At 46.1% G+C, this 12834-nt stretch overlaps 1 protein-coding gene across 1 annotated transcript in view; it reads right to left on the bottom strand.

The window, feature by feature from the left end:
- Window positions 1-3291: 3291 nt before the first annotated feature.
- POLH (DNA polymerase eta) overlaps window positions 3292-12834 on the bottom strand; it is a 34173-nt gene continuing 24630 nt past the window's right edge. Inside the window, exons 8-11 of the mRNA XM_040983443.1 lie at window positions 11497-11620; window positions 10567-10632; window positions 6536-6705; window positions 3292-4538 (exon numbers count right to left, since the gene is read on the bottom strand). Coding sequence (XP_040839377.1) covers window positions 3707-4538; window positions 6536-6705; window positions 10567-10632; window positions 11497-11620 — 1192 coding nt within the window. The 3' untranslated portion in view covers window positions 3292-3706. The remainder of the gene's footprint in view (window positions 4539-6535; window positions 6706-10566; window positions 10633-11496; window positions 11621-12834) is intronic.

Below are 12834 nucleotides of genomic sequence, written 5' to 3'. Positions count from 1 at the left end.
GGCCCCGGCGTGGGGCTGCCAAGCTCAGGCCTGGCACACCAAAGGTCAGCTGCACGTCTTTTATCCCCACATACTCCTCTACAGCCATTTGGTGGCTTCCCTGAGGGATCTCACAGTAGGCACTCCTTGCCCAGCTGGTGGCTGGGGACTGCCCCGTGGCTCCCTGTGCTGCACTCCACTGCCCCCACCCCCAGCTTCCCTAGCTGCTGCGAGCCAGGAGGAAAGGGGAAAGGCACGCTATGGCCACGTTGGCTTCTCTTCATGCCCACACCAGCCTTCCCCTGTGGTAGCTTCCTGGGTTCCTGTGGACTCAGGGATTTGATTGAGGTTTCTCTGCATATATATGTATATAGATATGTATATATATTTAAATACACATATATATTGTACAGAATAAAAATGTTTTATTGACTACACTGAACTTGTATTGAAGATTCCACTTCCAGAAATAGATTTCTCCCTAACACCCCGAGTCCTGAGTGGGGGAAGAAGCCAGCTAAGCTGGTGTCACTTTGGCCACAGAGGATCTGTGTTCCAGAGTGAGGGCCAAGTGTTCTGGCCTGTTAATGCAGCAAGTTCTTTGAAAGTGAAACTGAGATAGTCCTGGTAGATAGCTGTTCTGTCCTTGGGGAATCGGCTGCTTACTCACAGGCAGCCTTGGGACAGCGTCCTTCCTCCACCCTGGCAGCTACCTGGAGTAGCTTTCCAGGTTTGTACAGCACATCCTTAGCCTGACCTAACCTTAGTCCATCCTCCTGTTTCCATGCTTAGACTGCCTGTCCCATTTTAGAGGTGCAGAAATGAGAGGGGCTGGCATGTTGGTGCAGTGACCTACACCAGCACCCCAATATCAGAGCACTGGTCTGAGTCCCAGCTTCCTGCTAATGCACCTGGCAGGGCAGCAAATGGCCCAAGTGCTAGGATCCCTGTCAAGTGGGATGTCCTGATGGAGTTCCAGGTTCTTGGCTTCCCCCTGGACCAGCCCCAGCTGCTATAGCTACTGGGGAGTGAAGATACCCCTCACTGTCCCTTTGTCACTTAAAAAAAAACAAAAAAAACACAGCCAGCTGCAAACAGGACCTGGATTTTAAGCACTGACCCTAGCAAAGCATAATTAGACGTGACATTGTTTCCAAGAGTGTGAAAGGGAGTTTCCTTACCGCTCTGGCACAGGGAGTAAAAGGGTGTTTGAGGCAGCCCCCTAAGGAATTCATACATTTTTATATTCCCAGTTATGTTAATCAGACCTAGGGCTTTTCACTACATACTTATCAAACATTGTTATGTACAAAGCATTGTGAAGAAATCTTGCTTTTAACAAGCTACAAGTCCAGTAAAGACCAATACATAATGAATTAGTCTTTTATTCTAAGTGCTATAACAGTAGAAAATACCATTGAAGGGGAAAAAAAGATTTCCCTGCTATTCCTAGTAGCTTCTGCCATTCTTCACATGAAATGCCCCTAATTGAAAAACAGCCATGTGCAGAAGGGGTATGAATACTATTTTTCCTGACACATTTAACCTACTATACCTAGCATTGCTCTCTAGAATTCCACAAGGAATCCACGGGTCCCCATAGGAGAAAAGCCAGAAAAATCGCCTTCCTGCAGAGTGGAGGTGAAAGACTCCACAGGCGTGGACCAAGTGCAAAAACCACAGCATCGTGAATATACCAGACTAACTGGGAGCCAGGTGATAATGCTAGAGATCCTAGAGCCCCATGCACCTGCCCCTTTGTACTCTGAGGCTTCAAGTGTTCTCAGCATCCTCACCAAACCTGACCTTTGGTATCTCGTAGACCAATATCTATCAAATTTGAAGGTTCACATCAGGGAGCTTTGTTCGTAGCAGCTGCAGGCTGAGCAGGTATGTTGGGGAGGCCGAGGTAATTTCTGTATGGGAGTGGTCATCACGCTTGCCTACCAAGTCTCCTGATGTGGCCACTGCTCAGGACATGGCTGGAATAGCAGAGTTCTAGAGAGGATGCATTCTTTTTTTTTTTTTTTTAAAGATTTATTTTTATTATTTTTTCATTGGAAAGGCGGATATACAGAGAGGAGAGACAGAGAGGAAGATCTTCCGTCCGATGATTCACTCCCCAAGTGAGCGCAACGGGCCGATACTATGCCGATCCGAAGCCAGGAGCCTCTTCCGGGTCTCCCACGCGGGTGCAGGTTCCCAAAGCTTTAGGACGTCCTCGACTGCTTTCCCAGGCCACAGGCAGGGAGCTGGAAGGGAAGCGGGGCTGCCGGGATTAGAACCGGCGCCCATATGGGATCCCGGGCGTGCAAGGCGAGGACCTTAACCACTTGCGCCACAGCGCCGGGCCCGAGAGGATGCATTCTAATCATGACTTAACCCCAGTAAACAGACTTTAGTGCAGGAGCAGAAGGGCCAATAGCTGAAACGAATAATATTACAAGGTTTATTTTCATGAAATCCAGTGTTTACTGTGTAGCCTTTCAATGCAGAGCTCTGATCTAACTAGTTACCACATGACTTTCAGCTCTCCAGGCTTCAGTGAAGATATAAAATTGTGGTCAGGGCACTGTCTGAACTGCCTGTCATAAATGTACAAGTTCTTTGTTTTTGTTTTGTTTTTTTTTTTTTTTTAAAGATTTATTTATTTATTGGAAAGTCAGATATACAGAGAGGAGGAGAGAAAGAGAGGAAGATCTTCTGTCCGATGATTCACTCCCCAAGTGAGCGCAACGGCTGGTGCTATGCCGATCTGAAGCCAGGATCCAGGAACTTCTTCCAGGTCTCCCACACGGGTGCAGGGTCCCAAAGCATTGGGCTGTTCTCGACTGCTTTCCCAGGCCACAAGCAGGGAGCTGGATGGGAAAGTGGAGCTGCTGGGGTTGGAACCAGCGCCCATATGGGATCCCGGCATGTTCAAGGTGAGGACTTTTAGCCGCTAGGCCACGCTGCTGGGCCCTCTTTGTTTTGTTTTTAATAATAATTATTTTGGGGACAGTGTTGGCACAGCACATTAATCTGTCAGCGGCTACATAGGCAAACCCACTTTGGAGTCCTGGCTCACCACTTCCAGTCTAACTCCCTGTTAATGCACCTGGGAAAGCAGCAGCAGCTGACTGGGCTGCCGCCATCCACGTGGGAGGGAGTCCCAGGCTCCTGGCTTGGGTCTGGCTCAGTCTCAGCTGCTGCAGCCATTTGGGCACTAAGCCAGAAGATGGAAGATCTCTCTGTTTTCACTCTGCCTTTCAAGTCAAATTTTTTTTAACGTTTTTAACGTTTTTTTTTTTTAAACGTTTTAAAAAAGTTAAAAGTTTAGAAGTTTCTTAAAAAATATCTTTTAAAAAGTTTTTAACTCATTTTTAAAATAAGTTAGAAGTTATCCTTTTGGATGCCAACAGTAAGTGAGGTGCTTTAAATCAATCATCTATAAGGTCTTTGTGGAGGAAATGAAGACAGTGACTTGATTAAGGTCCCAGGCGAGGCTTCCGCTGTAACAAAGGACACGGTCTCCCTCAAAGCCAAGGGGAAAACTGCCGAGGGAGGTATGCAGGCACTTCTCCAACTCTACAAGCACTGGGATTAGAACTGGTGCCTGGGAAGACATGGAAACCTTCATCTTGCACTCAAAGTTGCATCATCCTCCGGGTGTTTAACTGAGCATATTTCAATGTTTCAGGGTAACAAGTGGAACATTCATTTCCTGCAGCACAGCTTGAGGGCAGCACTAGTGTGCTACTGGTTTAAAAAAGGACTCCAATGTTTGCATCCCTTGAGACCTAGGGCGCTTACTTCCAGAAGCCACTGGACTCTTGGGATTTCTTTTGCGTTGAGGAGAAGTGACAGAAGCCAGCTGGGGCTGCAGGAAAGAGTTTTGGAGTTCCAAGGCAAAGTGATAGTCCAGGTGTTCTGGCATCTCCCATGCAGACACCAGGGAGCCACACCTGTCACAGGCCACTTGGTCCTCGGCAGTGAGCAGACTTTGGGCAGGGACTTCACTCAAAGCCCCTTCCAGAGTACATGTGGCCACCGGGGCGGACTGGAGCCCAGAGCTACTCTGGGACAGATCCAGCGGCGCAGGAATAGCTCTGGAAGACACCCCTTCACAAGCAGGGGTGCAGTGGGGATCACCTGCAGGTAGCGCACTGCCATCAGACTGAGGGTCCTCCTCGGGAGAGAGACAGAGCGAAGAGTGATTAAGTTGTTCTGGTTGTAGCAGCAGGCTCTTTTGCTTAAAAACCGGTTCTGTTCCTGTCCCTTGACTGGTCTGGAAAGGCGACAAGGGCGGCTTGTGGGGTAGGCTGCTTGTGAGAGCCTGGCCAGCGGCAGCCGGGCAGGAGGCTTCTTTGGCTTTCTGCTTTTCAGCAGCTTTTTGGAAGAATGACTCCAAAGAGGCAGCTGCCTTCTTAGTGGTGGCCTTAGCTTCTGAACTGGTAGCTGGCACCTTTGGCAGAGGACTTGAGTCACTGCTCAGGAAAGAGGTGATGCCCGTACAGGATGAAGGGGTGGAGGCAGCAAATTTGGTAGCACAGAGGAAGAGCATTGTGAGGGGAGGGGACCTGTTCACAAAGTAAAGGAATAAGATTAGCAATTGGTAACTCAAACTTCCAGAACTCAGGCCAAATTCAGATTAAAAATGACTGTGTTGGGCCCAGTACAGGGGTTTAATTAGCTAATCTTCCATCTTCAAACACTGGGATCCCATATGGGCACTGGTTTGTATCCTGGCTGTTCCATTTCCCATCCAGTTCCCTGCTTGTGGCCTGGGAAAGTTGAGGAGAATGGTCCAAAGCCTTGGGACCCACACGGGAGACACAGAACAAGCTCCTGGCTCCTGGCTTTCGATGGGTTCAGCTCCAGCTTTTGCAGTCATCTGGGGAGTGAACCAGCAGATGGAAGATCTTTCTCTCTGTAAATCTGGTCTGCCTTTCCAATACAAAATCTGTTTTTTTAAATGACTGTGTTTCCATCTCTGCCACAACAGGCAATATTTCCTTACTGAAATAGTTCTCAAGTTTCAGTGAGTATCAGATTAATAACAGACATGAAATGAAGAGAGAATTAAAAAAATTTTTTTGTTTGAAAGTTTGAGCCATGGACCCAGCAGCGTGGCCTAGTGGCTAAAAGTCCTCGCCTTGAACATGCCGGGATCCCATATGGGCACCAGTTCTAATCCCGGCAGCTCCACTTCCATCCAGCTCCCTGCTTGTGGCCTGGGAAGGCAGTCAAGAACGGCCCAATGCTTTGGGACCCTGCACCCGTGTGGGAGACCTGGAGGAAGCTCCTGGATCCTCGCTTCGGATCGGCATAGCACCGGCCGTTGCGCTCACTTGGGGAGTGAATCATCGGACAGAAGATCTTCCTCTCTTTCTCTCCTTCTCTCTGTATATCTGACTTTCCAATAAAAATAATAATAAATAAATCTTTAAAAAAAAAAAAAAAAGAAAAGAAAGTTTGAGCCACTGCACTGGGCCGTAAAGATCTGTCTTTTAAATTTATTTGTAAGGCAGAGTTGCAGAAAGAAGAGGTAAGGGAGAAAAGGAGAGAATCTTCTATCTGCTGGTTCACTCTCCAGTGGCCACAACAGCCAGGCCTTGTCCAGGTGGAAGAAAGGAGCTAGGAGCATCTTCTGAATCTCCCACAATGCTGCAGGGGGCCAGCACTTCAGCCATCCTCTGCTTCCCCAGGTCTTAAGCAGACAGCTGAACAGGAAGTGGAGTAGCTACGATTCAAAAAACACTGTCAATTAATTCCATAACGTTGTAAATTGTTGTTGATGTTATCTTGGGGCTTTTAATTGATCGGGATGATATTCTGCCAGCTCTGCCTTCAGACCAGAGATGGTCTCCCCAAGAAACCATTGAATGTAGCTGGACAATAAGATGCTGGACTCTATGCTTGGTATATGCCTGCAATGAAAGAATCTTGACTGGATTTGAACTATAATATTGCAACAAGGTGGAGGAATCCACCATGAGGGGGTGGACATGGGGAGGGGTTGGGAGAATCCCAGAGCCTATGAAACTGTAATGCGATGTAATTAACAACAACAACAACAAAACAACAACAAACAGTATCCCTATGGAATGCTGGTGCTGCAGGTATACAGCTTCACCTGCTAAGCCACTGCTGTCCCCAGAAGGGAAGTTAGTATGACACAGAATACCAGTGGAGCTGTAACTGAGCTGGAATGTTTACAGAGATTATCAAGGAAAACAGGTCACTTGATCAGTTATGAAAGATGCTTTCAAGACAAGACAATCAGGTAGCTGCCCAAGAACCACTGGTCATTTCCCAGACTATAGAAAGTGAACACAGGCCCTCCTGCCTTATACTCAAAGCTTCAACGTGCCAAATGCAGGCAAGGAAGCCCAGCTGACTTGGCCTCCTTCTGGGATTGCTGACTATATGCAGAATGACCAGTGGCTTCTGTAGCGGGTGTCGCCAGACTAAGTCTCCAAGAGTCCACTCCAGTGTGAAGAGCTCAGATGCCCTCCAATCACAGCGATCAATTCTCTTCTGAGAAGGTGAGCTAGGAAAAACAAAACCAACTCACCACTCAGTCTGGGTCCTGGAAGTATTATAGTTCCTGATGGCGGCAAAAGCATCCTGGCTCATCTTGCGGGCATTGTAGCAAGTCAGGGCACAGCAGCGGCGTAGGCTGCTGAGGCGTATGTCTCCCTGTACGCGAATGCTCACAACCAACTGCGTTGCCACCCTGTCATTCTGTGGGTGGAAAAGGATGGAGGCCAGAAATTGTTAGCAGAAGCCTATAGATTCTACATATTCAACTGCATGTGAGGAGCCAAGAAAAAGGATGACAGAACCATTTGGAATAGTGAGGTTCAAAGGCATGGGAATACAGGCTGTGTAAGCAAACAACATGGCCACTTCTCCCAGAGTCTAGTCACACAGATCTCAAACGCACACCCAGTACGTGTCATGCACAGAGTGGGGGAGGTGCCAAGAGGGATGAAAAGACATGATCTGTTTTTATACATTTTTTTAAAGATTTATTTATTTTTAAATTTTTTTATTGGAAAGGAGGATATACAGAGAGGAGAGACAGAGAGGAAGATCTTCCGTCTGATGTTTCACTCCCCAAGTGAGCACAACGGCCGATGCTATGCCAATCCAAAGCCAGGAGCCTGTTCTGGGTCTCCCACACGGGTGCAGGGTCCCAAAGCTTTGGGCTGTCCTTGACTGCTTTCCCAGGCCACAGGCAGGGAGCTGGATAGGAAGTAGGGCTGCCGGGATAAGAACCGGCGCCCATATAGGATCCCAGCATGCAAGGCGAGGACCTTAATCACTGCGCCACAGCGCCGGGCCCTGTTTTTATAAATTTTACATGTTAACAATATACACCATACATTTCTGAATAAAAATCTGATTACATGGCTCCACAAAAAAACAAAACAAAACAAAAAACCCCTCATGCTATTCCTGGGTATAAAAATAACCTGCAAATTTTGGTGGATGGAATATTAGAATATTAGAAGTAGAATATTAGGACCCAGTGGCGTGGCCTAGCAGCTAAAAGTCCTCGCCTTGAACACACCGGGATCCCATATGGGCACCAGTTCTAATCCCGGCAGCTCCACTTCCCATCCAGCTCCCTGCTTGTGGCCTGGGAAAGCAGTCGAGGATGGCCCAAAGCTTTGGGACCCTGCACCCATGTGGGATCATGTGGAAGTTCCTGGATCATTGCTTCAGATCGGCATAGCATCGGCTGTTGCGCTCACTTGGGGAGTGAATCATCGGATGGAAGCTCTTCCTCTCTGTCTCTCCTCCTCTCTGTATATCTGACTTTCCAATAAATAAATAAATCTTTAAAAAAAAAAGAATTAGAATATTAGAATCTCTGATATTTGACAGATGAATTGGAACATTCCTGGATATGTTTTTGGGTATCTTAAGATTATAAAACAAGATTATATTTTGCTATTGAAAGAAGGGTTCAGTTAAATAATTATCTGAAAGGTAAGGTGTCAAGATTGAGTAATGGATCTAGTATTCAATGTATGAAGTTAACCTTAAAAAAAAAGATTTATTTATTTAAAAAAGAAGAGTTACAGACAAGGAAAGAGAGAGAATCTTCCATCTCCTGGTTCACCACCAAGATAGCTACAACAGCAAGGAACAAGGTGCTTCTTCAGGATCTGCCACATGAGCACAGGGACCCAAACTGCTGCTCTTCCAGGTACATTAGCAGAGAGCTGGATCAGGAGTAGAGCAGCAGGCCTGGGGCAAAAGTCATCACCTTGAATGTGCCAGGATCCCAATGGGTACTAGTTCTAATCCTAGTGGCCCTGTTTCCCATCCAGCTCCCTGCTTGTGTCCTGGGTGGGGGGTGGTGGGGAATTCAAGGATGGCCCAAAGCATTGGGATCCTACACCCTCGTGGGAAACCCATAAGAGGCTCCAGGCTCCTGGTTTGTGACTGGCTCAACTCCAGCCATTGCAGTCATTTGGGGATTGAATCAGTGGATGGAAGATCTTCCTCTCTCTCCTCCTCTCTGTATATCTGACATTCCAATAAAAATTTTTATTTGTATTGGAAAGAGTGATGGATATTATAGACTGGGTATCTGGGTATCTCAGGAAGGTGAAATGTGAGCAGAGACCTAAATAAAGTGATGAAGCTGGCACCAATATTGTGGCATAGCAAGTCTGGCCACTGCCTGTGGACATCCCATACGGGTGGCTGGCTCAAACCCCAATGCTCCACTTACGATCCAGCTCCCTGTTAATGGCCTGGGAAAGCAGTAAAGAGGTCCCAAGAGTTCGGGACCCACATGGGAGCCCCAGATGAAGCTCCTGGCTTCCACTTTGGCCTGGTCCAGCCCTAGGGCCACCTGGGGAATGAACCAGCGGGGGCGGGGGAAGATATCTATCTCTCAGTCTTTCCCTAAGTATGACTTTCAAAATAAATAAATATATCTTCTGAAAGAAAGAAATCCTTAATTTGGCTTAAGTATGTAGGTAAGCCACTGGAATGCTTTAAGCTGTGAAGTGACAAGATTTGCTGTGTCTTGAATTCCTTTTGGCATAAAGTCCTTCAAAGCCTAAAGATTAATTTTCTTTCTTTTTTCTTTTTAAAGATTTATTTTTAAATTTTTATTGGAAAGGCGGATATACAGAGAGGAGAGACAGAGAGGAAGTTCTTCCGTCCGATGATTCCCTCCCCAAGTGACCGCAACGGCCGATGCTATGCCAATCCAAAGCCAGGAGCCTGTTCTGGGTCTCCCACACGGGTGCAGGGTCCCAAAGCTTTGGGCCATCCTCGACTGCTTTCCCAGGCCACAGGCAGGGAGTTGGATGGGAAGTGGGGCTGCCGGGATAAGAACCAGCGCCCATATGGGATCCCGAGCGTGCAAGGCAAGAACCTTAACCACTGCGCCACAGCGCCGGGCCCAAGATTAATTTTCTTAGAGCCCCACTGTGTTGCACTAGAAGGAAAACAGGAGGCTTATTACAGCCAAGTGAGAGCCAAGCGACACCTAGTGGGCACAGCTGAATGTTGCTAACACAACAATGAAAATCCTCTTTATGTTGCCTATTAAAGTAATAAAAGCATTCATTACTAATTCCAGTAAAAAGGAGCAAACAGTTTTGGACTATTCTTAGCAGTATACAGTTAATTCGTTGGACCCCAAAATGTTTCAAAGAGAGGATACATCAAGCAATACCATTAGGGAAGTACAAAGAAAATCCACAGAATGTTGTTTGCAATTCATACCTGACAAAGAATTTGTGTCCAAAACAAATAAAAGCACGTGTGGGACATTTGAAACTCTTGCACTGCTGATATATAAAATATACTTTTATATGTCAGGTATAAAATTGTATAATGCGGAAAACAATCTAGCAGATCCTGAACTATACAGACAATTAACATGCAATTCTACTCCAAGCATGTAGTCATATGGCTATACAAAAGTTCATATATAGCAGCATTATTCGTAACAGCCAAGGAGAGGAAACGACCCAAATGTCCATTTACAGATGAACTCATAAACAGAATGTGCTGTTATCCATACAACAAGTAATATTCAGCCATAAAAAGAATCAAATACTGATACATGCTGCAATATAGGCGAACCCCAAAATGTCCATAAGAACACAGCAGACTAGGGGCTGATTAGGGCTGGGGAGGATGGCGGGGGAAAAATAACTGGTATGGAAATAACTGCAAGCTCCAGATCTCCCACGGGTGCTGGTTCATGTCTTGGCTGCTCCACTTCCCATTCAGCTTTCTGCTTACGGCCTGGGAAGCAGTAGAGAATGGCCCAAGCCCTCAAGCTCCTGCACCCACCTGGGAGACCTGGAAAAAGCTCCTGGCTCTTGGGTTCATATCTGCTCAGCATTGGCCATTGTTGCCATTTGGGCAGTATAGGAACCAGTAGATGGAAGACCTCTCCATGTCTCCTTTTCTCTGTAAGTCTGTTTTTCCAATTAAAAAAATATATAAACAAAATTTCCTAGGCGGATACCCATTTTTCCATTTCTGAGCCTACTCTGTGAGGGAAGAAATAACTGGTGTTTAAATCACAAGGCCCACCCCAGTAATAAAGAAACAAAGTCTTACATCATTTTGATCTTTAGTCAGTCTCTCCTCGAGTTCCTGGGCTAACTGCAGAAGCCACCACTGCACCTGAAAAAAAAAAAAAAAAAAAAAAGAGAGACTTCATTCTAGGTCTATCCTGGAACTAGAGTGGATTGGTTCACTTCTAAACCAACTGCACTGTGTACCAAAGGGCCTTTCTGCTCCCATAATCAAGGGATCAGTTGACTATAGAAATCTTCCTACTACCCTGCCCTGCCACAGCTCAAGACATCCACCTTCTCTTCCTGTTGGCACGCCAGCAGGTGGAATTCAAGCACATTCTAGCCTCAAGAACATAGAAAACAACTTGAGGCACAATACAGCCTGGGCTTTTCAAGTTTTCACCTCTGAAAAAGATGAGAAATCTCATTTTGAACTTTAGCTTGTTTCACTGTATTTCTTTTTAGATGGAAAAAGATGAAAGAATAACATGTTAAGTCAGCCAATTTTGAACAACAGAATGGAGTTTCTTTGGACAAGCGTTAATAGTACAACAAGCTGTTGCTGCCTGTAACACCGGCTATGGCATCCTGTATAAAGGCCTGTTCAAGTCTAGCTTCTCCACTTCCCATTCAGCTCCGTGTTAATAAGCCTGGAAATGCAATGGAAGCTGGACCAAGCGCTCAAGTCCTTGCTTCCCTGTGTGAGACCTGGATGAAGCCTGTGGCTCTTGGCCTCAGCCTGGCCCAGACCTGGCTGCTGCCTTTATTTGGGAAGTTAAAAATAGACAGAATATCTTTCTCTTATTCTCCCTCTAACTTTTTCAAATAATAAATTATATTTATTTGTTTTTTCAAAGGAACTTCCACTCTCTTCATATTTGATGGCATCTTACTGAACTTTGTGCAATCACTGAAACCTACCCAGTGATCTATTTAACAGAAGCAGCGTCTGTCAAGAATGTGTACTTACCTGTTCCCGAGAAACCAGAGCTGTTTTTCCCGGGAAGTTCTTGCTACAGCCAACGGTTTTGGGTATCTGCCTCGGTTTCACTGGATCATGTTCAATCCCCCGGCACATGGCATACAGCCAAGATCTAGTAAGAAAAGAGAAAAAAGAGAGGAAAGCAAAAGATTATTTTTATTAAAACAAAGCACAATATTTTTAATATATTACTCTTTTGAGTTTTTCACAGAAAAGGAAAAATTTCCAGGTAAGAGTACCGGGCCACTGACAAGCTCCTGCACTTTGCAGCAAATACAAGTGCAGCAGTGGCAAGGACTGCATCACTGGTTCTGTCTGCTAAACCCAGGCATCACCTGTCTTGTGGGAAAAGTGTCCAGCAAGCCTTTCGCTCGTATCGCCACGAATTCTGTACCTAACAGGGCTTTAACACAAGGGTTTTCAAGCAACAGCAAGCAGTACCTTTGCATGCATTAGCGATGTAACCATTTATGCCAAGCTTCAAAGCAACCATTAGCATCAAACACACAGGCATATGAAAAAACAGCTCTAAACGTACAGACCACCATGATCTATTTTTTCCCTGCTTTTGAAAGACAGAAAGGGAGAGAGAGAAACTTATCTTCTACCCACTGGTTCATTCCCCAAAAGTCCATGAGAGCCTGTGGCAGGCCAGGAACTTGATGTGCTCTCCCATACGGGCAACAGTGAGGCAAATAACTGTGCTGTTATCCACTGACTGCAGGGCACAAGACAGCAAGAACTGGGGTCGGAAGCAGAGCTGGGACAGGAATCTGACACAAAATGTGAGTATCTCAGACAGTGGAGTAACTGCAGCACCCACTGGCCAACTCCACTGAAATATTTTTTTATTTGAAAGGCAGAGTGACACAGAGAGGCAGAGAGAGAACAAAAGAGTGTCCATCTGCTGGTTCATTCCCTAACTACCCATAACCAGCCAGGGCTGGGCTAAGGACTAATCAGGAGATCATAGCTCCATCTGGGTTTCCTGCATGGGTGACAGGAACCCAAGTAGTTGGACCATTATCTGCTTTCTCCCAGGGTTCACACTAACAGGAAGCTTGAGAGGAAGTATAGCAGACAGAACTTGAGCTGGCACTATGATACAGAATGCGGGCATTCCAAGCTGCACGATAACCCATTATACAATAATCACCCCCCACGACCTCATTTTTTTTCCTCTTTTTTTTTTTTTTATTGGTTACATTTCATTTTGTTACACGTTTTATAGGCTCTGAGATTCCCCCAACCCCTCCCTGTGCCCACCCCTCATGGTGGATTCCTCCACCTTGTTGCAATATTATAGTTCAAATCCAGTCAAGATTC

The sequence above is a fragment of the Ochotona curzoniae genome, unplaced genomic scaffold (genome assembly GCF_017591425.1).
Source record: "Ochotona curzoniae isolate NIBS_2020 unplaced genomic scaffold, NIBS_Ocur_1.0 contig_3819, whole genome shotgun sequence".
In the NCBI taxonomy this organism is placed as follows: Eukaryota; Metazoa; Chordata; class Mammalia; order Lagomorpha; family Ochotonidae; genus Ochotona; species Ochotona curzoniae.
This window is presented reverse-complemented; position numbering and strand designations above follow the sequence as displayed.